The following is a 27,912-nucleotide window of genomic DNA, read 5'->3' on the forward strand; positions in this document are numbered from 1 at the left end:
AATAAATAAATAATAATAAAGAAAGCATATAATTAATTTATACTAAAAATATTAGTTCAACATTTGTTAATATCATTTATTATTTTAATTTGAGAAAGGTTAAATGAGAAATTCAAAAATTACAAACACAAAAGAGTAAATTTGAAGGAAACATGTCCTATTGTCTTACATTTGTCGGAAATTAATGAGATTTCTTATAGTCCCAGACTGAGTTCGGAGAGTTTGCTCCTCTACAAAACAAGGTTCAAGAAAAATGAAAATCTAGGATAAGAACTCTCAAAATACGACCAAAAGAAAAGGAAATAACTAAATTCGCCATGGAAAAGTGACCAAAAAGAAAACTCGCAAGCGACGCTTGCGGGGCAAATGGGCGACGTTGGCGAGAAGAGGGCGTTCCATGTCACTCACGGGAAGGTCCAAACTTATAAGTGAAAAGCTTGAGAGTGAAAATTTTCCTCTTTCCTCTTTATTTTTGCTATTTTCATTATTTTTTTTATATATTTATATTTTGACCCCTCAAGTATTAAATTTTTTAAAATTGACCCCGTGCGTGTCGGAGTCATGTGTCGAAATTTCAGACTCACATGTCAGGAAGAGTTGACCACATGTCGGATTTTCCAACACTCGTTGATGGCGTGTCAAAGCGTGTTGGAGTGTCGGACACGAAGACTTCCGGAGAATATCGGTGCTTCTTAGATAGCACTTTATTATAAAAACTAATTTTAAACCATTAAAAGTTAATAAACTTGAAACCGTATTGGTAATTTACATCCATTAGTAGTATCTTCATGGGCCTGGCAAGCTGGTGATGTCGAATCATTGAGGAAGAGTTCTCTCCTGGATAAAAATATCCTTAGGATAAATAATTAATAGGGCAAGAGGTCCGTGGGGCAGTCCAAATACTCCAGATGATTTTTGCCTTGACTCGACTCGACTCAAACCCATGATGACACCTACTAGAATGAAGTTCGATGTTGGCCTTGCCTTCTCACAATAATATAGTCGCAAGCGGGAAAACATGTCAGAAGGTATTGATGTTTTCTCTAGACTTTGAAAACGGTGCACTAAGATTATATTCCCACGGTGGAATTCCATTGTCAGAAAGATCAACCAACGTGACAAAGGGAGTGGATATACAAGGAAGTAATTTCAAGAACAGAACAATTTATCAGACTCCGTGATTTCCAGGGTGGAACTAAAGCAATGATTTTGCCTCCTGAATCAATGCCATGGCATTTCGAAGCTCCAATTGCATCTTCCCTGATAAACAGGAAGGCCCGTTAATCTCCCCTAGCAACTGCACGTTTCGCTGTGAACTCGTGGCTCTAATTTCCTTGAGTTCTTCTAGTCTTCTGAGACTCTCGTGCATTTCCTCTTGCAAAATCTCTACTTCTTTTTCCCTCAAATCTATTTCACATACATGTTGGTGGTAGGAAAGAATCAGACTCTGAGTTTCTTGCTGCGCATACTCTATAGTCTCTGACAAACTCTCTCTCTCCTTGATGACACCATGAAGTGCAATTTCCGTCTCCTCCACCGCCCTTGAAGCTTTGGTTATTTCCATTCGCACAGCTCGGATCTCGTCATCAACCTTCCCATGCTTCCCGCTCAATTCCACATATTCCTTCTTTATGTCCCCGAGTCTTTCTCGGCAGCAGTTAATCTCAGTTTGTAGCTTGGTTTTTTCTTCCTCGGAATGGAGTAAATCTGTGGCTTTACTACCCCAGTTCCTCTTTGCGAGATCAACTTTCTCAACGTTATCTATGGCAAGAAGAACCTTTTCGTTTTCTTGTTTTTGCTTCTCTTCTTCAAGTTTTGATTTTAAGCACGCCAGCTCTCTCCTTAGTTCTTCGTCGGATTGTTGATTCTTCCCCAGCAGTACCTCAAGGTCATCCTTGCAGGCTTGAAGACGGGCCATTTCTTTATTCTTTTGGTCTAGGTATGACGTTGAAGCATTAACCCTTGCCTTGGCCCGAGCTTCTCGTTGCTCAAAATACTTCATAGATGAAGAGAAACTTGATAGAGAATGCTTAAGAGCAGAGAACTTCTTATCAGTGAGCTCTACTCTTTCTTGCGCTTCAGATAAAAGGCATTTGCATGACTCAAGATTTTGCTGATCGACTTGTATGCTGGCTTCCATTTCTTCAATTTGTCTCGAGAGTTGACCGGCCTGAAAGATTGATTTCTCAACCAAGTGAAGGGTATCAGCAGTTCTAGAAGAAAAACTGAGCTTTTCCTCTGCACTTGCAAGATTCAATCTGACCAGATTTACTTTTTGTGGTTGTGGTATATGAACAGCAGAGAAAGTTGATGGATCAATTTCCATGCAGCAACGTGAATCTGCTTGATAGACCTCAGAGCATTGTTTAGATCCAAGCTCAGCTTTTGACACAGAGAAACCAGAATTTTCATTTAGTATATCAGATCCATCAAACACGAAAGGCATCATTAACTGAGTAGCATCTTCCATGGAGATGCTGACATTAGAATTACTTGGAGGTTCATCTGCCCCATGTCCACCATTTACTTTTTGATCCCCTGTTTCCTCAGAACTTTGTTTAGATCCGACCTCAGCATTAAACACACATAAACCAGAATTTTCATTTAGTATATCTGATCCATCAAACATGAAAGGCTTCATTAACTGAGTAGCTTCCTCCTTGGAGATACTGATATTGGCATTACTTGGAGGTTCATCTGCCCCAGGTCCACCATTCACTTTTTGATCGCCTGTTTCCTCCCTGAGAACTTCTGAATTATCATTGTTGGTGCAATAAATTGCCTTTGAATTTCTCCTTGCTTCCGGGGCAAACACTCCAGCAACATGGGTTTTCTCAGTAGACATGGTTACCTGACTTGATGGATGGTTATTGCCTGCATCAACTTCAACAAGTTTTTCCGGACAATCAAATTCTCCTTTAGTTCCAGATTTGACCTGCTCATTTGCATAAAGCATCCTTTTGAAGTCATCCCTCTCCTTCATTGCTTTTTCATACAAACCCATCAATTCTTCATTTTCTTCATGCATTTCCACAAGCTGATGCTCCAGATTCTCAACAGCCTTTTTCATCTCAATCAGTTTCCCTTCTTCTGGCTCGGGGATAGCATCATTTTTGCAGACTCCAGTTCTCTCTTTGTGAGTACAATCAAGAGAACACAAATGTGATTCATTCCTTTCAGCAGTTGCCTTCTCATACAATTCAATGAGCTTGTTGTTATCCTCAATCAACACCTTCAGCTTCATCCGAAGCTCGTCATTCTCTTTAGACAGGATCATTGCACTCTCATGAGCTTTTGCCTCCCTTTGACTTGCAACAGCGATAGCATCAACCATAGTTTTCAGCTCTATCTGATCATCAAAATTGACAATGTTGACACCAGTTGAGGAAGATGGAAGCTCAAGCGGCTGGTTTCCGCCAATAGCTCTCGAAGATCTATTCTCTTCAAGCTCTCTTAACAGATCATTTACATGCCTGGAACAATCAAGTGCAAAATATGAGGAAGGGCATTGACACCAGCATGCTGTTTGCTAAATAAAAGGTTAAAACCTCATAAGAGTGTGTGTTTGTTTAGTACCTCTCCAACTTTTCCTTCTCCTCAAGGCAGAAATTTAGTTTCTTGCGGAGTGCTTCCAATTCTGCCTGGTTTTGGATTGCCTGATATAAAACATAGTTTCCGCAAACATTATTTTTTCATTTCTGATCATGCAGTTTTTTATGACATGGAGAACCTTGAAACTAGAAGTGGCTACCTGCAAACGAAGGAACTCATTTTCATCATTAACGGATGCAAGCCATGGGGACCCTCCTTCCTGTACAAAAAGAATAAGTACGAGGAGAGAATGCTTAAATGTCAGGCAGCTACAACAATTTATTATTGAATGAAATTGCAATGAAAATTTATGGGGAGAATCTGAAACTTGAAGCGGAGACGAGAAAGTAAACAGCAGAAAGCGCACTGATTTGAAATCCGAACCTTCGTAGAAAGAAGTAGGGTTTCATCACCAAGTATGTCTGTTGCTGCATCTGAATTGGGCTTCTGTCTCCAAGTATATTATAGTTAGATCAACAGGACAACATTCCCAACATTGCAATTTGTTTAAATTTGAAGAAGAGATATTTAACCTGGACTGCAGAGGCATCTGACTCATGCATAAGTTTCCAGTCCAGTGCTTCTAGCAACTGCAGTAGGTGTAAACTATAAGCTTATAATCCCACAGATAACTAATAAACTGTCGCAAGCAACTGCCCACCTTATTTTGTAACATCCTGATTTGTTCGTTCATCATCTCTCGTTCTCCGCCCTCACAAAATGACTTCAACCTGTCCGATGGAGTACATGAAAGCCATGATAAGACAAAAATACAAAAACAATAGATATTTTACTGCACAGACCTTCTCAAACAATTCTTTTTGCAAAAAGCGAGTTTGTCTTGTCATTTTAGAATAGGCCATGGAAATTGAGAAGAGAGGCTAATAAAGTTTGGGATAGGTATATCACACTGGACCCAAATTAATCATACCTTCTGATTTCTTCTTTCAACTGTAGATTTTCCATGGCAAATCTGGTCACTTCTGGGTTCCTGTCAACCTGAGTTTTTAAAACTTCAATTTCCTTCAGATGTTCTTCCTTTTCTTTCAGCAAATGTGTCTCAGCTGAGATTTTTCCCGCAGCAACAGCCTCTAACCTCTTAAGACCGGCTTCACGAAATCTTAACCTCATTTTCAGGCCTTGAATTTCATCTTCTCTTTGCTTGGCCTGATCCACCAGAAATTAATAACCTTTATCAGTAAATCCTGAAATGTCATATTTGCTCCAGTATAAAGCCAAAAGAGACCCCAACATAAAAGTATATAAAATATTCGATGAACATTTATATAGAAAAATCAATTTTGCAAAAAGAAAAAGAAAAGAAAAGAAAAGGCCATTCTTTCTCTCTTTCATCTTAAATTGTTTTAGAAGTAACCAAATTTTTCAACATGTCACTTTTCATTCCTCAGATTGAAGAAAGATGACATAAAAGCAAGTTTAAAAGTTTGTAGAAGCATATCATATATGTTGTCCGTATATGTAGACAAAAGGTCAGATAAGGGTACAAAAATATTTTTCTGCTCTCATACCAGTTGCAAAGCTGCCTGACTCTCAGAAGCCAGTGCCTGTAATGCAATTTCTTTGTCGTTTTCTCTTCTAAATGCTCCAACAAGAGCCACTTCATAGTCCTTCTGAACAATCAAAGGATGAGAAATGATGAGGAAAAATATATCAAACAAAGAAAAAAGGCCAAAGAAAGACAGTTCTTACTATTGTTGTCCTTTTATTGGATGTGAGTGGAGTAGATGATCCATGAAACCCTTCCCACTTAAAAAATCCTGGAGACCCTGGAAAGGTTGTTGATAGACCATCACTTTCAAAGTTCTCGCCTCCTCCATTTTGCAGACTCCTTAGACGGGAAACCTCTTTCTAAAAAGATATAGAAGAGAATATATGAGAAATTGCAAAAGTTTGAAAGTACCCATGTTCTAGGAGATATGGGACTGTAAAGTATGCGAACTAGTGAAAGTTATATTGTGATTACAATAAGCAAGACCGTGTTTAGCAACAAGTCATCCAATTCCACTGTACCTTTAGATGTTGGATTTGCATACGCATAGCAATCACATCCCCAGATGCATCCTCGTTGATAATTGCCTGAAAAGCAACACCACTATGACTTTCTGGTAGCACCGGCAAAAATAATGAAGAACAAAAAAACTCAATGAACCTACTAAAAAATCTCATAGGTCAGATAAATCCCAAATATTGAACTGCCCACTTAAAATTTAAGCAATGATTGGGAAATATAAGGACTTGAACATTTTCAAAGAAACATGCCTTTGAAAAAAGGCATTTCAAAGGCATCGATAGCACTCTTTTCCTAGAGGCCATTCATTAAACACAAGCCTCAAGTAAAGAACACATACGTTATTTTTTATAAATTTAGCCCGTTGCGCAAACTTCAGAGTGCTCAGAGTCTCTAACGAACAGCTGCAGCAATCAAGAATTATAAAATTAGTCATCGATATGTACCATCTTGAGACAAAAATATGTGTGCACCAAATTCACTAACCAGTTGGATGGACTGATATTTGCAATTATAATTGTCTTTGAATTTCCTCCAAGTGAATCCTGAAATATTAAAAGCAAAATTCCTTTTGTGAAAATTCAATCATCAAGACTCATAAGGCAACAGAAAAAATCTGTCAAGGAGTACTTTCACAGGATGAAGCATAGTTTTTCCTCAACTTGCAAGGACTAAATAATAGTTTTAACTGCTGAAGTTTTTTTCTTGGTCACACCAAGTTTTAATTAACATCCTTTTAGATCAGTGCTAAATTTAATAAGCCTTGAACTCTAGCACATAAAGTAAATCTGCATGGACACAGTTGAATGCACAAAGATATGATGCATCATCCCAACAAAAAGTTCCATATAACAAAAATCTACAACTTGACTAAACGGAAGCACAAAAGTCTGGAACCTCAAACTCTCAAAGAGCTTTGTGCTGTAAACTGGACGATACAATATCCTAACAATGTGGTAAATTTCTCTCAAAGTCTACTACTTTAAGATAAGACATTTTATTGTGAGGGAAGCGTGTATCAGAACTTTATATTGTCATGTAACTAAATTAGTTTTGAAACATTGTCAAACCATAATGGGAAATCAACTCATAGATAAGTTCACAGCGATAGAGTTTCTCAGAAGTCAACTGGCCTGAAGCAAAAATGTGAGTTTTGAATCTCGGTAAGGGACGTGGAGTGACTTCCCATTGGATAGGCTCACAAGATTCATGATCACAAGTCTGCAGAACACAATTATCATAAAAAGTGAGATGCCATGTATGTTAAAATGGCCTGAATACATGATCAAGAAAATCTTAAGATGTATTTCATGAGGATATGGGACTACCCACCCCAAGGTTGAAAGAGATTTGTTGATATTTGTGGCTTCCTTAAGACGTTCCCCCTCAGCACCAGAACTTTTTTGCCTGTGAGAAAATTGTTACATAGCCTCACACTCACATAACTTTGTGAAAAAGTATCAACTCTTAATGGAAAAGTGTTAGCATTCTCAGGTACCTTTCTGACCCTGCTAGATCGACAAGATTGAGCCGAGCAAACCTGTGGTGAGTAACACCCTGGGACTCCCACTAAAATTGAAGGCTCAATTAGAACACTTGACTTAGTACATAACCAAGAGAATGGAATGGAACATCCGAAACACTGTCTTAAGTAGGAAACCGTTCAGTTGAGATTGGAGGCAAATAAAGAAAGAAAAGAAAACACTAACCTTGCTTTCAATGGCACATGTAAAGACACTATGAGAACGACTGCTTGCACGGTTCATGTTGGTCGCAGCAACCTTTCTATTGGCAGCTCCCTGCAAAAGGAGTTCAGATTAAAGTACATTAAACAACCTTCAATGCAGTGTTTAATACACTTGCCCCTCTGTCCAGTTGAAAAGAACGCCTAAAATCACCATGGGTAATCTCTAAAAACATAGAATTGCTTGGTAGCAGTTGAAACTTCCGAGAGCATTAATTTCTTCTAGTTCTTTTCTTGCAAAAGATGATCACCCATCATGATTAGCTCCAACTTCCCCAACATTAAAGCATGTTTCCCAGATAAATCAATTTAAAAGGCCTTAGTTTATCAGCATATTCCTAAATAACAACAATCAACTTAGTTGACCTTGAGCCACGCAAAAGATAAGTCCTTGAAAATGTTTTGAAGTACTGACTAGCAATAAAAGAACTAAGTAATAATATAGCGCAAAATTTCCTTTCACTAGGCAATGCAAACATTGAACTACATTAACAGCTCACGTACTTGAATCAGCTGAAGTATCACTTCTCGTGCACTCGTAACTTCTATCTCCTTTAGATTCTCGACATGAATCCCTTTCTTGATGTCCTCCCGTATCTGTAAATTGCAGGTATTGACATTTAGTTTCACAAAGCGCAAATAAAGTACCTCCAGTGATATTGGAATTCTTTAGTCGTTTTAGGGAAAAATTTGGCAACTCAAATGAAAAGCCTGAAACTAATCCATACCTGTAAATTACTACTAGAAGGATCCAGAAGATCTAGAATCTGTTCATTGTATATTTCCAAGAATGAACATTTACACGTAAATCGTAATTTTTCCTCTTTGCGAGCCTCTTTTTCCTGTCACAAGAGGGGGAAAACTTTCATCAGATATATGTAAAATGGCACGTGATGTTACTGCATAGGTTTATGAGAATAACCCTCTCAAACATAGAAAGAGAAGAAAGCAACCCCATTGACTACTCTGTGTTGATTCAATAAATTGCAAGAAAGATAGCGAGATCTTGGTCATAATACTACCAAGCAACAACTCCCAAACAAGTATTTTTCCTTGTTTTCTCCTCAGCCAAATAAAAGGTTTCCTTTTTCAAGATGAACATCATGCATTGTGTGATATCAGCGAAGGGCGCAAACCTTTTGAATCCGTGAAAATAAATATTCAAAGACTCGAGGTGTCATCCCACAGTTAACACTATGTCTACGAGTTCCTCCTTCGATGTCTCCAAGCATTGTGTGAGTCTTCCCACTTCCAGTCTACACACAGAAAAGCAAAGCTATTTAGTATCATAAACACAGCCAAACAAACTAGCGAAAAGATAGGCTAATCGAATCCCCACAATTGCAATGGTGGATGTTCAGTCTAAGAAAACCGTCAATAATTGAGAGACTCAAACGGATCATATTAAGGGTATTGTTGTCATATTATACTTACTTGACCATACGCGAACATGCAACTGTTGTATCCTCCCACGCAATTTTCCACCATAGGTACTCCAGCCACTTTGAATAACTTCTCCTGTAACGTTACTCGTTTAATTTAGCGCATCTCAGGATAGATTTACAAAAGATATGAAAAACGATACTGTTACCTGGCTAACGGTCTCGTCTGCGACCACATCAAAAGTAAAACGTGACTCGGGATGCCCCGTCCAGGTAAGAGTTTGGCCGCTCTCTTGCCTAATGCATTTGCCGTAGCCTTGCAGCGATATCTCACTGCTACTAAGCGGTCGAATTCTGATGATTACCTACAAAACCAGCGTGCATAAGTCGTCATTCCTTTCTCTTTTATAGTAGAGAGCATGCTGTTTGAAATAAGAGTTTCGATTTCAAATTTTTCAAGCCAGAGCTGCCGTGCCTAACCTAGCCTAGCTCGCGGCCCAAACGCAGAGCAAAACCATAGCTAAACAGATCGGCCAATCTAGGCTAGAAAAATCGATATCTGAAGAAACGCAAGTGACTCAAATTGACACGGACCTGCACATTGTGGTCTTTCCAGAACGAAGGATCCTCGCGGAGCTCGAAGCCCCGGGACGACGATCCCGAGCCGCCGCCGCCGACTCCGCCGTCGTCCTGATCCCGAGAGTGAGCGAGGTTTTCCGCGGACGCGGACTTCGCCGTGAGGTCGGAGAGCGCGGGATCCGAAGAGCGGTCGTGGAAGCCGAACCGGCCCTTGGTGGCGCTCGCGGTGTCCGAGATGATCACCATTTTCGGCCAACGGATCGCGACGGGGGGACGTGAGGAAGGAGGAGCGGGAGAGTCGCTCGTTTAGGGTTCGTCGGGAGGATTTTCAGTGGCGGAATTTAGTTGGGGAAGAGAGTTGCAGAGAAGTAGAAGGAGAGGAGCGAGGAGAAAGTTTAAAGCGTCGTTGGGAGAGGGAGAGGATGTGATGGGGAGATCGGACGGTGGAGAGCGATTGGCACGGACGGTGGGATGGAGTCGCGGAATTTGAATTCAACAGACCGTTTGGCCTTTTGGGTATTTTATTTTTGGAAAGAGAACCTGGATGGCATGGGGAGAATTTACCGTTACGTCCCTGAGGCAAAGCAGTGAAACGCACCGCATTTGTATTCCTAAAGGGCCGTGGTGCACTGCAGAGACGAGAGACGAACGCGTGTGCGTGTTAAGTATCGTTTACCCACGGCACGTGCAAATGGATTATTTTCGATTTTAAAATGTGAATAAAAAAATAATTTGTTGGCCGATCTAAGGGCCAGAGATCTGTGCTTGCGTGTCATTGTTATACTATGAATTCGTTATGAGATTTTGATTTGTGTCAACACGTCGAAGAATTCGATTGTTAATTTAAAATGAGTCTAATCGTACCGGCCTTTCATTTAAAATAAATTTACTGTTTGGATTTTAGGAAAAGATTTTTTGCCAGATCTCTGTTGAATTTAACATGATGTATTATTAACTTGCTTGTAATTTATCTACACTTTTATAAGAGTTGGTAAGTTTAAGGTGTAATTAAGAAAGGTAAATGAAAGTTAGTAATTGAAAACCAGTTAGAAACTTGATTATATAATAGTCGGTAAGCTACTTTAAATAAGATTGGTAATTTCTAAAATAATGTTAGTATTTCATGACGTTGCTAATAAATTAAAGAAATAAAGTTCGTAAATGATAAGATTAGTTGGAAAAATAAGAACGAATCCATAGATGTTAGTGAATTAATCAAATGAAAGTTGGTGAGTCACTTTAATTTAGGTTGGCAATCTTTTAAAAGAGTTCATAATCATAAGGGGTTGATACCAATACAAACAAAAATTAGTACTCAATTAAAAGGTTGGTGAATTAGGAAACAAAATAAAAAATTTATAAGGGGCTCAAATGGTAGTAAGCAATATAAAACTAGTTTAGTTTGTAGTTTAACCCGGAAAAAAGTTTGATAAATTACTCTTATTGATGTTGTTAATTTCATAAAATAATTAGTGTAAATTCGAAACCGGTAATTAGTACAACTAAAAAAGTCGGTACAAACTAATTTCCAAACTATCGAAAGAGTTAATAAATTCATAGAGGTGTCGGACCTGAAAGAAAACATATCAATGATTTTCTTTTAGCAACAATTTTTTTTACAATTATCAACATTTATTTGGGCATGATGCATTAGAGTTCCCCGGGACAGTACGACAACTAACAAAGAGAACTTCCACACGCCACAATACAACAGGAAGATAACAAAAAAACACCAAATCGCATATGTAAAGAACGGACTAGACGTCAAATTGGTGCATCAGGTGGAGTTGTCGGCGATGAAGCGCTTGATGATGAGCATCAGGCGTTTCGAATCCTGCGAGTTGGGATCGATGGTGAAGAATCCATGTTGCAGCCCTTGGAACTCCACGTATTCCACCTTCTTTCCCCAAGCCTTGAGCTTCGTCGCGTACTCCTCCGCCCTGTCTTTCAGAAGGTCGGCGCCGCCGACCACCACGAGGATGGGGTCCAGGTCGAGGGGTCGAAGGTCGAGGCTCGATGGCCCAAAGGGGTTCACCAACGGGTGGTCGGTCGTGTCTCCGGTCGGTACCGATAACCTCCAAAACCTGACCAAGCCAAAGATCACATAAACACTCGCATGGCGTGACAATGACTTAAGTCCAGCATTCAAATGTAAATGTGAATTTCAGTACGCTTCTCTATGAAAACAGCTATAATCACTTAGACCCAGAAAAGAAAAATACTGATGGAACGATTTATCGGTGTTCTTTTGTACCTGTCAATGAGTTCCAAATTGAGGAAAGCATCTTTAGGACCCTCGGCCTCCGACTTGGTCCACACAGTTCCCCCAAAGAACGGCGCCAAGAGCATATAACCCCTCATCACGACCGGAGCCAGCTCTGGAGCTCCGGCTCCCAGCCGAGCCGCCAAGTTATGAGCTATGTTCCCGCCGGCCGAGTCGCCCGATATGAACACCCTTCCGAAGTCGGCCACATCGGCCAGCCAAGCGTCGCTAGCCTCCAGGGCCTGAGCCTGGAGCCACTTCACGGCCGTGTAGCCGTCCTCGATGGCGGCCGGGAGCCGGTTCTCCGGGGCCAGCCGGTAGTCGGGGGATACGACCACGGCGTGGAGCTCGGAGGCGAGCTTGAAGCAGTAGTTCTGGCAGTTGGGCCAGGCGCGGGAGCCGATGCAGAAGCCGCCGCCGTGGATGTAGTAGAAGATGGGGAGCTTGGCGGACGAAGCCGAGGCGGAGGCTGGCTTGTAGAGGCGGAGGCGGAGGTCGTGGGCCGGGTCGAAGAGGACGTCCTTCCAGAGAACGGAGCCGTCATCGTGGACGGGGACATCGAAGCTCGGCTTGGAGGAGCGAACGATGGAGCCGTCGCTGTAGACTCGAAGGACGCCACGACATTCGTCAACCTCGTAGGTAGCGGCAGTACTCGAACCGGTGGTTTCCGCCATCTCTCTCTCTCTCTCTCTCTCGTGTTTGGGTGCGTGCGTGTGTGTTGAGTGTGCGGAGGTTATGAAGGAAAGGAGAGAGAGAGAGAGACAGGAAAGAGAACAAGGGAAAAGTCGGGCGTTAGGTTGAAGTTGGAAGTATGTGATGGTGGCATTTAGCTTCTTGTCATCTTGTTTTTGGACGAGCCCATTCGTAAGGAAATTGAAGTGACGTGGAATAGAGTTCTCGCTTTCCAGTTTGGCACTGCCTTTGTTTAAGTGCCGTTTTCCTGTCCATGGCTCGGCCGTCCTATTTCTTTTTTCTAAGATGACGTGTCATGAGATCTCATTTGATTCGAGAACTTAAGTGATCAAGCCGGACGTTTCTTCTCTGATCTTGATGTACTGCAGGCTCCAAAAAAGTGATTGAAAAGGCCTTTGAGACCCTTTGAATTTAGATAACATCAAGTGCCAGTAGCATCTGAATAAATTCCCCGCAAGAGTTATCTAATCTATAAAGATGACGCGACGGGTCGTCAAGGACCGAGTGATCTAAACCGTTGAATCCAAGATTCACGAGAAGACCGCATATCTAACGGCTCAAATCACATGAATCACAACGGACTGAATCTAGGCAAGAATTCGCCGCTATTCACCACCATAAAGAAGCCTTGCCCAAATCATCAACGAAGCAGGCGACACAAAGGTGTAGAGATTCTAATGGGCCGGGAAGAAGCCCCTTGGGCCGTGAGGAACATAGTCAGTGAAGGAAAAAGAATTCTAGCCCATTTCGGACAAGCAAAATTGATGCATTGCCTTCGAGACGGGAATCGCGCCGCCGATTGGATAGCAAAAGCCCATCGAACCAAAAAACTCCCTCTCAATTGGACATCTTCCCATCCCCAGCCTCTTAGGGATATCTTGTGTTCGGAAGTTTGTTTCCCTTTGTCTTGTAATTATCATAAGAATGAATAAAAGAAAGCACCCGTTTTCGACCAAAAAAAAAAAAAAAAAACGAGGGGCCTTTCTTGCGAAAATCCAAAATGATTCCTCCGCGCCGAAAATAGGCCTTTGGAGACTAAAAATTAAGAGTCCAATGTAAATACAGCATCTTTCAAATTTCCTTTACAAATCAAGAAAGATGCAAAGAGTACCTAAAAGCCACTACAGAATCCCCATCTTTTCTAGACATAACTCAAGTAAACAAAAATCGAAGAAGCAGATGAAGCAAAAGAGACTAAGGCAACCTACTATACCATGTATACAATAACCAGTCCAAAATCTTTCGTTTATATACCGTTAAAATACACTACCAGTGACGGCCCACCGGAGATCGCCCAAGACTCCATCTCAAGAAATGGAAGCAGTATGTGCGGTCAGAATATGTAATTTGCTTCAGGCTAAACTTCTCCATCCACACTAGGAACAAACGAGCCAACAAAAACATCAGATCAACTGAAATCACCTTGACCATAACCACCTTGCTGATTTTCCACAAACAAATGGTGCCATCTTGTATCGAGCTCAACAATACAGTTAAAGAAAATCCATCAGTTGGATTTTAATTATATATTTTCACTGGCTTCTCAAATGTGTGGCGATTCTGCAATACGCAAAACAGCGTCAGAATTAGATATACCCACTTATACTTAAGAGGATGTCAGTGATTAGACACAAGTGGCAGGTGGCCATTATAGAAATAAATATTTGGCTAGTATAAACAGACTATGGGCAGACATGATACAAGAGAACCCCATTCACCTGATTAGCTGCATAAGCTCTTTTAGGAGCAGTGTCAGAGTGCTCCAATCCAAGATATTGCTCCCAAGCACCATAAACATCTCGTCTCTAGAGCAGACCATGAAAGTCAGTACACATTATCCAGAACATTGCTTTTTAATGAAAACATGCAATAACAGAGACATTAACTACTTAAGTTCAGACCTGAAAACGATTTGACACTATATCATGATCCTGAAGGTACTCTGGACGACCTAATGAGAGGAACGCAAACCTCCACTGCAGAAATCGAGACAGTAAAATCAGATGTAAGGACATGTAATTGATACATTATATTATAGACGGTTAACACACACAATTAGCACGCATATGACATCTAATAGCAAGGAGTATTTCTGAAATAGAAAATCTCTTAAATAGAACTCAACAAACCTTAGCAAACTCCTCATCTGGCACTTGCAATTTCTTCTGTACTCGTACCTTTATTTCAGCCAATGTCTCACCTTCATGAATTACTAAGAAAAAGGGTTCTCCAAAATTCTGAACTTGCTGTTTAAAGTAAGAAAAGAAAACAAGAAACGCCAAAATTAAAACCTTTAGAAAACCAGAATTTCTAAATGAAATATCATCTACCAATGCCCAGGCACCAATTGACTATGTAATCAAGTAATTACCACCTGGTTCTGAGCAGTGTCTTTTGTGAAATGGTATACATGGATTAGACGATCAGTTTGACCAAGATTTTTCTCTTCTTCCGGAATCTACAAAATTAGAACAGGAAAAGAAATTAATATACATAAATCAATCTGAAAAATGAAACCAAACCAAAGAGTCAATGCTGTCTTATGGCACTCGATTCTAAAATCCATGTTCAAAACAAAAGAAGCAAAGCCTTACAGCTAATCATCAAAACGAAATAAATATTTTAAACCTAAAGGCTATACCAATCACGCTCAATGAAGCATAATCAAAAGGATATTAGAAACTACACACAAAGATACTGCTTGCCACAATGCATCAAATCAGACAATAGCCTAGAACCGCATGCAAAATACCCATACTGTAGCTTCATTTCATTTTAAGATTTCTAAAAATGCTTTTCCATGGCAGCTTCTAGGACTCATAAGGCATACATGTTAATATTTACCATATAGAGAAATGCAGTTTAGGACTTCAAAAAGTACAGTAATTTCACAATTATAAGACACTAAAATTACCTATTTACAGTTGCAATATAGCTTTTTAAAATTTCCTGAAGAGCACTAATTAACCTTTTCCATAAAGGAAAGCAACAATTAACTGCTTACCAGATCTCAGAGATCCCCCTAGAAAGGTTATATCTTTAGATTTACATTTACAATACAAGGTCATATACGATGCACACAATTGCAAGCCAGGGAGTCACCCACCTCTTCTGCACGCAATGTCCAATACTGATCATTTATGTTCTCAATTTTCTCGTTGAGGGGAAAGATCTGCATATATGAGACAGAAATTTAGTGAGACCCCTTAGTTATTTCAAATACAAGAGACTAAAGAGAGGGGAAATAATATTCACATGATAGTATAACAGAAGAGTTAAGACTTTCTATGGGATTGATAACACTCAAGCATTAAGGCCCCAACTACCAGCCAAATTATGCCAAAGTCAATGTTACAACATCTGGAAAAATTCATGACATCAGGTGCAACTGCAAAAATTAGAAATTGCATATTTTCGCACAAACCCTAACTTCCACACATAATAGCACACATAGAAAGACGTATTAGTGTTGAAATCGTCATTAACAGCATCTAATCAAGATATTCCTGCAGAAAACAAGCAAACCTTGTAGATCTTGTGGTAGAAAACTTCAAGCAACCTAAGTTCTGCATTAGGATCGGATAACTCAACCTGGCGTAGATTGCAACAGACGGTGTAAGAGAAAAACAAAAGAAAAGATAAAAAGGCACACAAGCCAGTAGATATTTTCTAAACAAAAAAATTAGTACACTTACCTACCATTTACCACAAGTATAGGTGCTATTGAAGCTAAGGTAAGAAAGGCAAGAAATAGCACCAAGACAGCCAAAATTACCTTTGTCTTGAGATCACTAAGCACATCCCCAACGGTACTCTGCTTTGGAAGTCTGATCGTATGGATGACCACCTACAAGATACAGAAGCAGAAACAACAAAAATCAGCAGCAAACCTACACGCAGTGACAAGCATCAATCAAATACTTACTTCATCCTTAGTAGCATGATGAAATGCTACTTTTAAAGTTTTTAAACCTTGCAGTTCTGGAAGAGGTATATCTAGCACTTCATAGTACAATATATCCGAACTCTGCATGAATGTGGAAGTGGAAGAAGACATTTCAGCTCCTTAAATTTCAATCTATTAGAAGTCTCCAATGGATAAGATTACTCTACCTGGTTATAGTGAACCAACATATCAGACAAATGATCCACTCCACGATACTTTATAGGATGGGGCTTGGGTTGCTGAGAGTAACAGTTGTGAGATGTGAGCCTGATCTTTGATGGATCATCCAAACCAAGCTGCTGAGCAACTCTTTCCACAACATCATCATAGGTATACAGCTTAGACCTTAAATACAAAATTGCAAATATCAATAATTTTGATTTTAAGAGCAACATATGCGCAAGGAATGCAGAAAGGCTAACTAAGAACTGTGTCCATACTCACATCTCCAAAGAGAAATCATCCTCCTTAGGTTTTTCAAGAGAACGGAAGTGGACAATCTACAATACATGAAGTTGCAGGGGTATTAATCCATGCCTTTGGAGAGAGCAATATCATGAACCCCATAAAAGAACAACCCCAGGATACATACTTGACGATTGTGCACATACTCCAGAAAGGAAGGGACATCTGGATAGGAAAATTGTTCACCATTTTCAGTTGGAAAAGATTTCTGGAAGCACAGGATATCTCCATCTTCAAGCTGCAGCCAATTCAACAATTAATTTGGAGACTTACTCAGGCAACCCTGCATTAGAAGGCAATCTACTGTACCTGGCTAGCTCGAAATGTCACTTTCTTGTCAACAGGTTCACACATGACATTAGGCTCGAACTTTATTTCCTGAACAAGAAAGCACAAAAAAGATACTGCAATCATATCGCACATCCATAAACAAAATAGAGCTTGTCAACAAAATAGAGTCCCCATCAAACATGTCAACATAAAGAGGATGTCAAGTGTCAACACAGGCCTTAAAATTAATAGAACCCCTGGGTTTTCTCAATATGACTAGCTGAATAGGTATGAATTACATAAATGATGTAAATCCATCGATGAAAATAAACCTCGTAAAGCTCGATTTCTTGGTCAGGAGAATAGCCGGCCATTTCATTTAACTTGGTCAAGATTTCTGCAGGTTTACCAGTACCCTTCACGAAAAGCCTTCCAACATATCTGTATCAGAACGAAGTGACAAGTGATTTAAGTTTCAGATTTATGTGCAACAATAGAATGTTCACAGAGGCAATAAGTTACCGCAGCTCTCCCTTCTCGGGATCATAAAGCTTAAAGAACAATAATATATCTTCCTTTGACTTGTCAGGTGGGGCAATGGGGTGCATATCCTGAAAAAATACAGTTCAACCAAATGAGTGATGCCACCTAGCATATGAAAGCATTCTATTGACCAAGATGCAACGAGAAAATTTACCAGCCCGAGTTCTACTTCCAAGAACAACTTCAATTCGGCATTCGGAACTTTATTTGACACTTCTCTCAACTGTCCTACCTACAGTACATCGAAAAGAAAAAAAAAATACAGTGGGAAAGAAAGCAAAGACCCAAACCAAAAGCATTGAAACAATGGATAGAGAATGATGCAATGAACATAAGCATTATGGAAAATTTTAAAAGAAAACGAAAGAACGAAATGCAAAAATAGAAAAAAGGAAGCATCTCTGCCAATAAAATGCAGAATCAAACGATATCCTTCCAATGCAGGTAAGTGAAAACATCACTCTAAAGAACAATTAACTCCGGCATGAATAAGCTGAACAAGCATCTTCCCCGTTATTTTCCACCCATACACAAAAATAATCAACCAAGTGATAACAAAAACTCAAGTACCAGATAATAGAAAGTAAATAGTGCAGCACATTAACACAACATTACGTAGACTAAAAAGGCTAAACGATTCCCCAACTGAAGCTAAACAGAAATTAAACCAACAACAAAAAAAAGTGCGTGAGAAACAGTTATGAGAAATTGTACTCACAGATTGCATTTCCTCTGCCGGAGTCAATGGCCGATTAGGACGATAAGTGTGGTTCTGGCGTTTTGCCCATAGCCAGAACCGCTGAAATTGCACCGGAACGCCAAATTCTTTAGCAACCTCCTCCTGCATGCACCATTTAGGCCGGCTCATTAAAAGATCTTGATGACAGAAGCCAGAGAAACTTTATAAGACAACCGAGAACAAGTTGGGCACGGAAAAGGGTGAATGAAGTTTCAGATAAGTTTTTGTTTTTGGTCGAAAAAAGTTTCAGATAATTATTCGGTATAGAATGGCATTAAAAACAGAAGGCAGCACCGCATTCCCATTTCCCAAAGCATTCTGAATTTTTTTAGCATCGCTTGTGCACAATAGTTGGATCTACAGAGAAGCTAATATATAGGACAGTAAACAAATTCTACCACGGCAAATATACTGACGGTCTGATGAAGTTTTCTTTCTTGGCCTTCAAAGCCCTGCCACTAATTCTATTTAATTCTGAAAGCTTAAGCCAAAAGAACCTTAATGCTGATTCTCCCTTTATTGACCCTGGTGTCGTGAAAGAGATGCTCTCATTCATCTCTTAAGCTAAAGCACTGGATCTCCATTCTTTTGCTCAAAGTGGCTAGTGGAGTTCTTAATGTGATTCGTCAGGGAAAATTAAAGCAACCAGAATCTGAAATTGCACCTTGAAGATGTTAAAAGGCATCTGCTTTTGAATGCGGAAACTTTTAACTTTGTCATGATCCACCAGATCAAAATAAATATCCTTGCCAATCTGTTCAGCAAGGTCTTCATCCCGTGCAACCTGTAAGCACCATGACGTTTATAAGCTGCCAAGCTCAAAAAGGCATCCCAGATAACCAAAATCAAAGCAGATGCCTCAAGGCTTGAGAAATGCTCACCTTAATGATTGTGTACAAGTGTGCCTCGGCCTTCTCTTTCTTCTTATGTTCCTTTTCTTCTTGTTCTTTTTTCAATCTCTCCTAAGACATATAAGGAGTATCCTCGTTTGTAATCTTGCATTAGAAAACTTCAGTAGACAATAAATCTAGAGAAAACTACACTCTGAGTGAGACAAGGCAAGAGACCTTGACTTTACATCAATCCCAACTCTGCAAGGGCTCAATCTATTCTACATGAAGAGGAAATGAGACAAGCGCAACGATAAGGTAGGCCAATAGATTTCTTTTAACAACCTCGAGCAATATAATACTCAATCCAAAAAGATCACAACATCTTGATGTTAGCTAATTATATGGGACCTATATGAGATACTTTGTCCATCAAGCATCTTATCACCTAGTTACTTAATACTTGTGATCTACAAGGTATCTGAACTTCCAATTATCGTAAAAGCAGCATCTTACCCTCAGATGTTCGGCAATGTCCTTCTCATCCACATCACAGATGATCTTGTCCTTGTCACTCTCACGTATATACACCAGCATGTATGCATTTGAGTATTTAGTAAACTTAAATGGAGTGTTGTTAAATCCAGGATTTGTTGGCGGCAGCTGTCAAGTCAAATGAGGTTAAAAGGTGAAAAGGAGGCAAAACTAAACATCTACTCATGGAAGCAAAGGGAATATACGGCTGCAAGCAATGCTCCCTCTAATTACCTCTTCCTCTCCACCATATTGCTCCTCTAGTGCTCTCTTTACATCTTCTTTTGTTACTCTCTCATCATCGAATTTATACCTGATCAGAAGTCCAAACGAAGAAGATGAACAATAGAAGACTCCTTGGAAATGAGATATTACACATCCATCCATCCAGTAAGACAGAAATAACATATGGCCCATAAAATCCTCATGAACATTTTAATCACCAAATTAGATACCGAGAAACAACCAAAAAACCCAATCCTATGTAGTCCCATCATTCTAAAAATTTACAATGCATCATTTTTTTTTTTTAAATCTTCGTAAGGACACTGACAAATAAATCTAGAATACTTAAATAAGTGTAAGGATACTTGAGTGATGAGTGATGACCAACCAGTTGAAGTGGTAATGATAGTGGTGATGTTGATAGACATGAGACATGACAACTCAACCAGCTAGTTGGGATATAACAAGTAGTAGGGAGGATAGGCAGAGACCACTGATCAACACATCAACATAGATCATAATAGAATAGGTTGTTTGAGAAAACAACTAATACTCTGAAGAAAGTGCACTAGTTTTCATTTGATTAGTTGTGGAAAGACTCTCATAGTCAATCCTCATTGGCAGCATCAACACAGTAAAATGAGAAAAGCTTCCCTAGTTTCTAACAATTGTTTATTTTGAAGCAAATAGAGCCTAAATGGGAGAAACCCTCAGAGAGCATGGAAATCTCCAGACCCCTGCAAACATTTATTATTCACTCAAACACTTCAATCTATAATAAAAATAAATTGAGTATTCTGCTAACTTAAAGTATCCTAAAATGTTTAGAAAGGAGAAGTTGAAAATAGTGGCCAAATTTACAGGTTCAAAATTTTCAAGTGGAGAAAAATCACATCACTCTGTTGACAAGTGCAAAGGATCCCAGGAGATGTGTGACCAATTATCCAAACTCCATAGAATAAAGGAAGTGAGCCAAACAAGTGTTCAAAAGCACAGCACCTCCAAACCACACACCATATTTTAATGCAACAACTGCAACTCTGACACATACAACTCGAGCTCAGCAATATCCGACAAAGAATATAAACCATAACAAAGGAAAACAGAAGAAATGAAATAGCAGATTCAAATTGAAAGCACAAGAGATGAGTTGCAGTATGATAGTTTTTCATGATACAAAGACAGTCAGTTTTCAGTTATCAAGTGAACAAATGAAAAGAAGGAGAAATAGCATACCATTGGTCAGAAAGAGTAGGTCTGATAAATGCATAATAATGTCCACCATGCACCCCACCGCTGTGAACCAGAACACTGAAAAAAAAAAAAAAAAAATTGGAGTAATCAATAGTAGCACAGTGACAACAGCTAAATAGCAGCACAAACTCTCCAAAAATGACTTCTTCATTTTGAGATTATCGTTCATTATTGAGGTAAGATAACACAATAAATCTGGCAATACTGTCAGTCTTGAAAGGTTTGTTTTCAAATGTCCTCCAGGTCAAAAGCAGCAGGCTGATCTATTGTGGAACACTAAGAGAGAACAATCCAGGAAAAAGAGGGATAGAAGACCAATGAAGAAAGGTCAGGACAAAGCTGCTTCCTGTAGCCTGACTATAACAGTATCTAGTAACAAAGTGTCACAAAAAGACTCTGCAAATCATTACAGAACTCGCAACAATCATTGAAACTGTGCTTATCATGACTAAAGGCAGCAGCTTAGATAAGCAAAGCTTGCAGCATATCCAAGAAAAAATCACTTGTCACTTCAGCCACCTAAAGGCATCTCAAGATCCAGATGGACGACCAACAGACTTCAGACTACATATCACAAGGCACCAATCAGAAACCTAAATACACCACAAGTTGCAAGACACCCCTTGATTTGTGGAAAGATCACCCTTCCAAGGCTCAATATGGTGATATGACCGAAGGTCAAGTCATCAATTGATATAAATACAACATAGTGGCAAATGAACAATACTTGTACCTGTGGAGTGTGTAGAGATTGCGGACGCTCCTATCAGCATCAGGAGACAAATATTTACCATCCTCGCGGTCAAGATCAAGTTGCAGAGGAAACTCATAGCGATCATTGATCTAAAAAGTGAAAGCATGAAGATCCTCAATTACAACGATAAAACAATATCGACCTAAACTGGACTGGTACTGCTAACACATAAAAATAAAAATTTGGAATCAAGCAAAAACCTGTAACACTATTTTGCCTAAAATAAATCCAGACAATGCTTGAGCACATCAAAAACTAGCCAGTGCTTCTGCCTGTAACTTAGGAGTCAGCTGATATAGGTGTACACCTCACAGTTTTGCAGAAGTTGAACATCTTGTAGCAGTAGGCAACCAGTGCCACAAATCATGGCCACGTACAAAATGAAGTACAATGCAAACCAGAAAAATAAAAGAACCCAAAACTCCTACATAAGTTGAGAGCAGCCACAGCAATCATGAAGGCAGCACATAATTTCAAGAGGTATCAACCCCCCCACAATACCAACCAAATAAAAGAGTTATTCAGTGTTTAACTAAACGGCTGACCTTCACCATAGTGTCCCGCATAAAATCATATTCAAATCGTTTCAATTGGAGTTGAAGAACGGGGGGGAAGTCAATGAACAGAACCCCCTTTTTTGCATCCTGAAATGAAACAAAAATCAAAACAGGCATTATCAAGTAAAAGCCAGAAGAATGTAATATTTGAACTAACAATTCAAAAAATTGAGGAAGCGTTGATAATATTAGCATGCCTAGAATTGATAAACCAGTTCAGTTCTGGATTTTCTGATCAAATTTCCTCCTAATCATGCAATAAAAATGCCATACTGTAGCCTATGAGCATAACCTAGAGTCAATCCTGTTAATGCTTCTGTCATTCTTTGGTGACTGCCTTTGTGGCAGTTAGACTCTGCACTACACACGTCTGAACAAACAAATAGTATCATTTTCTATAATTAAATAACTCCACATACCAAGTCACCTGAATTCTGCAGGCAGTCATACTTGTGAGAACTTAAATTTAGGTCACAACTCCAAAAGTGAACTAATTCAACATCCAACCACCCATCAGACAATTATTTAGGCAGATACCCAGAATGTGTCGCACATACATAATCTAGTGGTCCTTGGTTTAAGAAACTAAAAAGCAAGAGCGGAAACAGCTAGAACTACATAAGACAACCATCTTGAGCCTTTCAGCCTTCATAAAAAAGCAAGAATGGAAACAGCAAGGAAGCCACATCACAAGACAGGACACCATGGAAATTCTAATTTCAGGTCTGATAAGAGAAATCAAAGAAAACTGCGACTCGGAACAGGACAAAGTATATTATGTAATAACTGAGTAAAAGGTCTCATTACAGAAGAAGGAGAAGGGTGATCAGCTAATACTGGCTTTAGAAGCCATTGACTTGTTTACAAGAGAGATTACAGACCTAACATTCTGTTTATATGAAATATCTACCTCTAAAGCAAATTACTGTAAAACAATTGCAGTGGAAAATCGAAGGCATAACTCTCAGCTAAACTCCAAGAATTCCATCTAGAATTAATGGTTCTCAAGGTTTGTTGCGAATTAATATTTTCATGATTACACATTTTGACCCAAAGCTGGCAATGAACACATTAAGGTTTGACAGGTGAATAAACAAGGCAAGATTCAGAATTTCAGTCTCAAAAACCAGAACACCTTACAAGAGATGTAACTGATCAGAGTTAAACGAGTATGATCACCTAATGATTGATCTAAAAAACGTAAACCTTGATGAGCGTCTCCAGAAAAATTGACATAAATAAAAGACCGTCAATGTATGCCTTCCAGTGATTGCTTGCATGCATAATACTTAACGCAGAAGCAAGTGAAGAAGAATGAGTGTTTGTGTCTGCTCAAGCACGTTCACAAAGTGAACCATCAGTAATTACCGAGATTTCCTGCAATAGAATGACTAACCTGCAAGCCATATTGCTCAGCATGGTACTTATTATCACCCTCGAGGCGTTCAACTTCGACATACTTATCAAAAGAAGCGTAAACATCTCGACAGCCCTTGACATCAAGCTGAAGGTCTTCATAATCATATGTGAACATATTAGCATAAGCAAAATAAAAGCCCTAAATAATTGCTATGGCCAAATGTGAAAATGGTACCATAAAATGACTCCTTTCTCGTAGATTTGTAGTCCACATTAATGCATTCAATATAATTCATATGATGTCCTTCAAATAATTTCTGTATAGTCCCCTCGACGACAGTACCCTGTAGACAATGGTTCCCATGAATTAGTACATATCAGGAGAAGTTCCATACTTCTAAGAAGTTCACTTTTTTCACCTTCATTTTGTCTTCAAGCTTTTCGCATAGAACCCTATTTAGTTCTTGCACATCATGCTGCATGAAAGAATCGTACGTGTCCCATCCAAATGACTTGGTCAACTCTTTCGTCGCTACACTGCTGTCGCTGTACTGGAGCTTATAAAATAAACTCTGGAGAGCCAGAGGGATGCTTGCAGATGGCATGTCATTCTCAGTAGTAGGCATATGGTACACAGCCTGTAACAGATGGTCCAACCATTCAAATCAATACAAAGTGCCACAGCTTCATGTTTGAATGCAAGCCAGAGTAAGCAATCAGCACAGCTTTACCTTCCTGAAGTAAGGAATATGGTATAGTGTCTGGAGGAGAGAGTTCATATAACATGTCGCTCCTTGGTTCTTGAGACCAACATAACCAGTCTCTTTTTTGGAGTCATATGTCCAGTAATCTACAACTCTACGAACAATAACCTCAGCTTCCACTATAAGAGTATCATGCATTAGATAACCTCTAGCAGGATCATAAAGTTCACTAAGAGGCATAAAGGATGTGAAACCCCAATCACTTTCCCGGGCATTGAACTGGTGTTGCGTATCTGGCAAAGAAAACATGGAAAATATCCCGTGAGTTGAAAGTAAAATTTAGGCACAAGTTCCCAACATTTTTTGGTTATACAAGGATCCATTGCCCGTCAAACTGCGAACCATAAGGTGCATTATGTTCATGGCAAAGATTGATGGCTGCTCAAATATTTCCTCACTTCTTTTAAACGACAAGCAACATAGCGAAGCTAGCAAAGTCACCGAGTAAAATGTAATGTCTTAAAATGAAGGGCAAGATTAAGCATGTATCTTTTGAATGGAGTATTCAACCATGAGAAAAGGGATTTCCTAAGAATAATAAGAAATCCTCCATAGCTGGTCCTCATCCAGTAACATATGCATAGCCCACAAGATATAATTAGACATGTAGCTGAACTCATAATATTTTTAAAAATTTTCTTCCATGAAAGTTCTCTAAAGCACATGAAGAGGAGCATTCATGGGTCACATTCCATATTAGAATATGCTAGCACCAAAGTTGCAATATTAAAGAAATGATAAAAACTAGAATTTACACTTGTAAAACTTTCAAATAGAAATTAATTGTCACATTGCAAAGGAAAAAATCACACCAGTGAGAGGTCAATACAATCTAACAGCCAGGAAAATCTATGAGCATATAAACAAAACGCTCAAGCCTATTTCATTTTACCAAGTTTAAATTATATGATCATTTGTGCCTCGAGAGACACATAAAAAGGTAATGAAGTTTCATGTGTAACTTGCTCTTATCATACAAGATTGAAGTGGGCATCCTTTCGGTGAGAAGATGAAGTGTAGGGGAACAGAGGACGAGGAGGACGAGGAGAAAAAGGCATACTTAGGAAACAAAGAAAGAACTGTATACATAATTGAGTGTAAGCATACTGAAAATATAGCATCTTTCACGGTGAAATCCAGAAGGAAAAGTGTGCTCTCCATTTAAAACGGTATGCTCTTTTTTAAACAGTGTGCTCTCTATTCATAAGAGCATCTGCCACAGACAGCACAAGTTGGTCAGTGAAAGAAGCAAAGATTATGTGCTTTAATAGACCAAAAATTACATAAGCTTCCTATTTTCATTTTCGATGAAAACAATTCATCTTGGGGGTGCCACCGTGTAAGATGAGTCATGCATAAGCCATCGGACCCAAAAGATCCACATGCTAACAGTCCCTTGTATAATCAACCATAAACGATATTTCAATAGCACACACTGTCTATCTGCGAGAATTTCCTTGCCTGATGTCTCCTATTTTTTTACATAAAAGACTACAAAAGCGGCTAACTAGCTATACCCTTGTTGTCACCCAGATTATCTAGTTGCCAAGAAGCTTATCGAAATGAATAATTTCTGTATCTATCATCATTGGATAAAATAATAGTGCGTTGTCTCATCAAACATACAAGTTTCCTCATTTACAGCCAATACCTTGCAGACAAATACGGAGTGGACCTTCATAATTGAAATTATCATGTCCGCTGTTTTTATGATAAATATCTCGATGACTTCCAGATGTCAGTTCATCAGCAAGCACATTTAGAAACTACGAAAGATAACGACATATATAAATTCAACCATGCGTTAACAAATGTACCTTTTCTGACAGTATATTTGTTATGTATTTGATTTAAAACCCCTAAACTGAACTGCGCATATCTACTCCATCCATATGGCAAGCTTGCCGAATCAGCCACATCCAAATACATAGACAAGTACTCCACGTTATTTCCTTTTGGGAAAACAAGTACCCGCCTGAAATAAGCAAGGCAAGCAAAGAAATGTTCAATCCAAATTTAAACCACTCGTAAATCGAGACATTGGAATGTTGCATTATAGAAAAATACCATTTATAACCACCAACTACGAATATTTCAGAGTAAAGCTTCTTGGTGTTCAGCCTAGAGAAGTTGTCAATTCGCCATGTGAATCTTGATGGTGGAGGATCATCCACTGGCTGATTGTCTGCTGGGTTAGGGGCTTCAGCGGGCGCTGCCACTAGTAATTGTCGCAAAGAGAGATGGAACAATTAGAACCCAAACTGACATTAGAATGAGGTAAGGCATCCACCCGACAGCAACCTAGACTAAAACTTCATGAAACTGCTATCACAGAAAACTATAAGAGAAAAATTCTCAATCTCGCATGCTCCCAACAGGCAAATTCTGTTCCCCCAATAATCAAAGTTCATTTGCGATGAAATACCAGGATGATTGCAATATTACCGTGTTAAGGGCACAAAATTAGCAACGCAAAGACACATTTGGGCGCACAATAACAAAGGTCAATGGCCCGAGGGAACCACTGAATCAACAGTACTCGATTACGGATCCAAAGGGCTCACCTTCCATGGGCTGGTGATTGTTCTCGGCCAAATCCGAGTGGGGAACGAGCATCTCCTCATCCTCCTGTTGCTGCGACCACAAAGCAAAGACGAAGTGATCATCCCCGCGGATCCACCAAACGCATTAAAAACCCTACGGATTCCTCCTCAAAACCCTACAAATCGACAAACCAGCGAGCAAATGGCATCGGGATTAACCCGGCCCGCCGCATACAGAATCGACGCGCGGAAGCCCTAGACCGGGACCAGCGGCGCGGGGCCAATCCCTCGCCATCGCCCCCGCGGTCGCCGCCGCCGCCGCGGCGGCCGAATGTCGGGGGCGACGCGGGCATTACCGACGCGCGGAGGCCGCGGATTGCACGGGAGCACGCGGAGAGAAACGAATTGCGGGAGGAAAGAGCGAACGATTCGAGAGGACGTACATCGATGGGGGCAGGAGTCATGACGGTCATGAGTGGAGGATACCGAGAATCGGGGGGCGTCGCGGGCGCTTCCTCTTTATCTCTCGCTCTCGCTGGGGTTCCCTGGACACGGAGGCGATTGAGAAACCAGCACACAGCTATATTTAACTGCGCGATATGCACACGGGGACGCACGCGCAGTCGTGCAGAAGAGAGAGAAAGGGGAAGGGGAAGGGGGAAGGGGAAGGGAGGGGGAGTGCAGAGGAGGAGATCACCAGAAGCTGGTCGCGGTCGAACTTCGGAGGAGAGAGAGGGGAGGCTCGTGGTCTTTATGTCGAGGGATGGGCATTTCGGGGATTTCGCCTTATGCCTTTTACTTGCTTACAGGCAGGAGAGAAATCCATATTTCTTCTTTTCTTTTCTTTT

General features: G+C 39.9%; 3 protein-coding genes across 4 annotated transcripts; all 3 read right to left on the reverse strand.

Annotated features, from left to right (window-relative positions):
* Positions 1-1,044: 1,044 nt before the first annotated feature.
* LOC104433935 (kinesin-like protein KIN-12E) lies at positions 1,045-9,692 on the reverse strand. Its single transcript, XM_010046854.3, has 22 exons — positions 9,341-9,692; positions 8,956-9,111; positions 8,799-8,882; positions 8,501-8,620; positions 8,093-8,206; positions 7,869-7,961; positions 7,330-7,419; positions 7,119-7,189; positions 6,953-7,027; positions 6,754-6,841; positions 6,107-6,165; positions 5,961-6,024; positions 5,623-5,688; positions 5,302-5,460; positions 5,121-5,222; positions 4,523-4,758; positions 4,253-4,322; positions 4,125-4,181; positions 3,976-4,038; positions 3,752-3,811; positions 3,577-3,656; positions 1,045-3,473 (listed from the first exon to the last, which is right to left on the reverse strand). Exons 1-22 carry the CDS (start codon positions 9,569-9,571, stop codon positions 1,196-1,198), a joined length of 4,416 nt encoding a protein of 1,471 aa, XP_010045156.2. The 5' UTR covers positions 9,572-9,692; the 3' UTR covers positions 1,045-1,195.
* A 1,205-nt stretch (positions 9,693-10,897) lies between these two features.
* On the reverse strand, positions 10,898-12,423 carry LOC104433936 (probable carboxylesterase 15). Its single transcript, XM_010046855.3, has 2 exons — positions 11,580-12,423; positions 10,898-11,409 (listed from the first exon to the last, which is right to left on the reverse strand). Exons 1-2 carry the CDS (start codon positions 12,260-12,262, stop codon positions 11,103-11,105), a joined length of 990 nt encoding a protein of 329 aa, XP_010045157.2. The 5' UTR covers positions 12,263-12,423; the 3' UTR covers positions 10,898-11,102.
* An 843-nt stretch (positions 12,424-13,266) lies between these two features.
* LOC104433937 (ubiquitin carboxyl-terminal hydrolase 12) lies at positions 13,267-27,808 on the reverse strand. Of its 2 annotated transcripts, none has more exons than XM_010046857.3 (33): positions 27,762-27,808; positions 27,508-27,609; positions 27,086-27,155; positions 26,589-26,739; positions 26,339-26,496; positions 24,489-24,754; positions 24,177-24,395; positions 23,993-24,101; positions 23,795-23,910; positions 22,387-22,485; positions 21,821-21,930; positions 21,070-21,144; positions 19,843-19,921; positions 19,591-19,737; positions 19,126-19,206; positions 18,909-19,028; positions 18,224-18,346; positions 17,660-17,737; positions 17,485-17,573; positions 17,295-17,403; positions 17,002-17,070; positions 16,820-16,930; positions 16,672-16,727; positions 16,395-16,572; positions 16,207-16,308; positions 16,057-16,128; positions 15,807-15,872; positions 15,388-15,453; positions 14,656-14,739; positions 14,411-14,527; positions 14,183-14,257; positions 14,000-14,086; positions 13,267-13,841 (listed from the first exon to the last, which is right to left on the reverse strand). In XM_010046857.3, the coding sequence occupies exons 2-33, from the start codon at positions 27,535-27,537 to the stop codon at positions 13,800-13,802; spliced, it is 3,354 nt and encodes a 1,117-aa protein (XP_010045159.1). In that variant the 5' UTR covers positions 27,538-27,609; positions 27,762-27,808; the 3' UTR covers positions 13,267-13,799. The 2 variants fall into 2 exon arrangements, with proteins under 2 accessions (XP_010045159.1, XP_010045158.1); XM_010046856.3 differs by having other exon boundaries at positions 14,653-14,739.
* Positions 27,809-27,912: the final 104 nt, after the last annotated feature.

Source organism: Eucalyptus grandis, chromosome 2, assembly GCF_016545825.1.
Source record: "Eucalyptus grandis isolate ANBG69807.140 chromosome 2, ASM1654582v1, whole genome shotgun sequence".
Lineage (NCBI taxonomy): Eukaryota > Viridiplantae > Streptophyta > Magnoliopsida > Myrtales > Myrtaceae > Eucalyptus > Eucalyptus grandis.

Coding starts and splice junctions, on each gene's coding strand:
- LOC104433935 (XM_010046854.3), bottom strand. CDS start 9,571: ATGGTGATCATCTCGGACACCGCGAGCGCCACCAAGGGCCGGTTCGGC. Junction 7,190..7,329: donor CATGTGCCATTGAAAGCAAG/GTTAGTGTTTTC, acceptor CTTCAATTTTAG/TGGGAGTCCCAGGGTGTTAC. Junction 3,812..3,975: donor CCCTACTTCTTTCTACGAAG/GTTCGGATTTCA, acceptor CTTTTTGTACAG/GAAGGAGGGTCCCCATGGCT.
- LOC104433936 (XM_010046855.3), bottom strand. CDS start 12,262: ATGGCGGAAACCACCGGTTCGAGTACTGCCGCTACCTACGAGGTTGAC. Junction 11,410..11,579: donor AATTTGGAACTCATTGACAG/GTACAAAAGAAC, acceptor TGGCTTGGTCAG/GTTTTGGAGGTTATCGGTAC.
- LOC104433937 (XM_010046856.3), bottom strand. CDS start 27,537: ATGACCGTCATGACTCCTGCCCCCATCGAT. Junction 18,347..18,908: donor TGCCTTTTAACATCTTCAAG/GTGCAATTTCAG, acceptor TGGTGCATGCAG/GAGGAGGTTGCTAAAGAATT. Junction 13,842..13,999: donor GAGCTTATGCAGCTAATCAG/GTGAATGGGGTT, acceptor TGCGTATTGCAG/AATCGCCACACATTTGAGAA.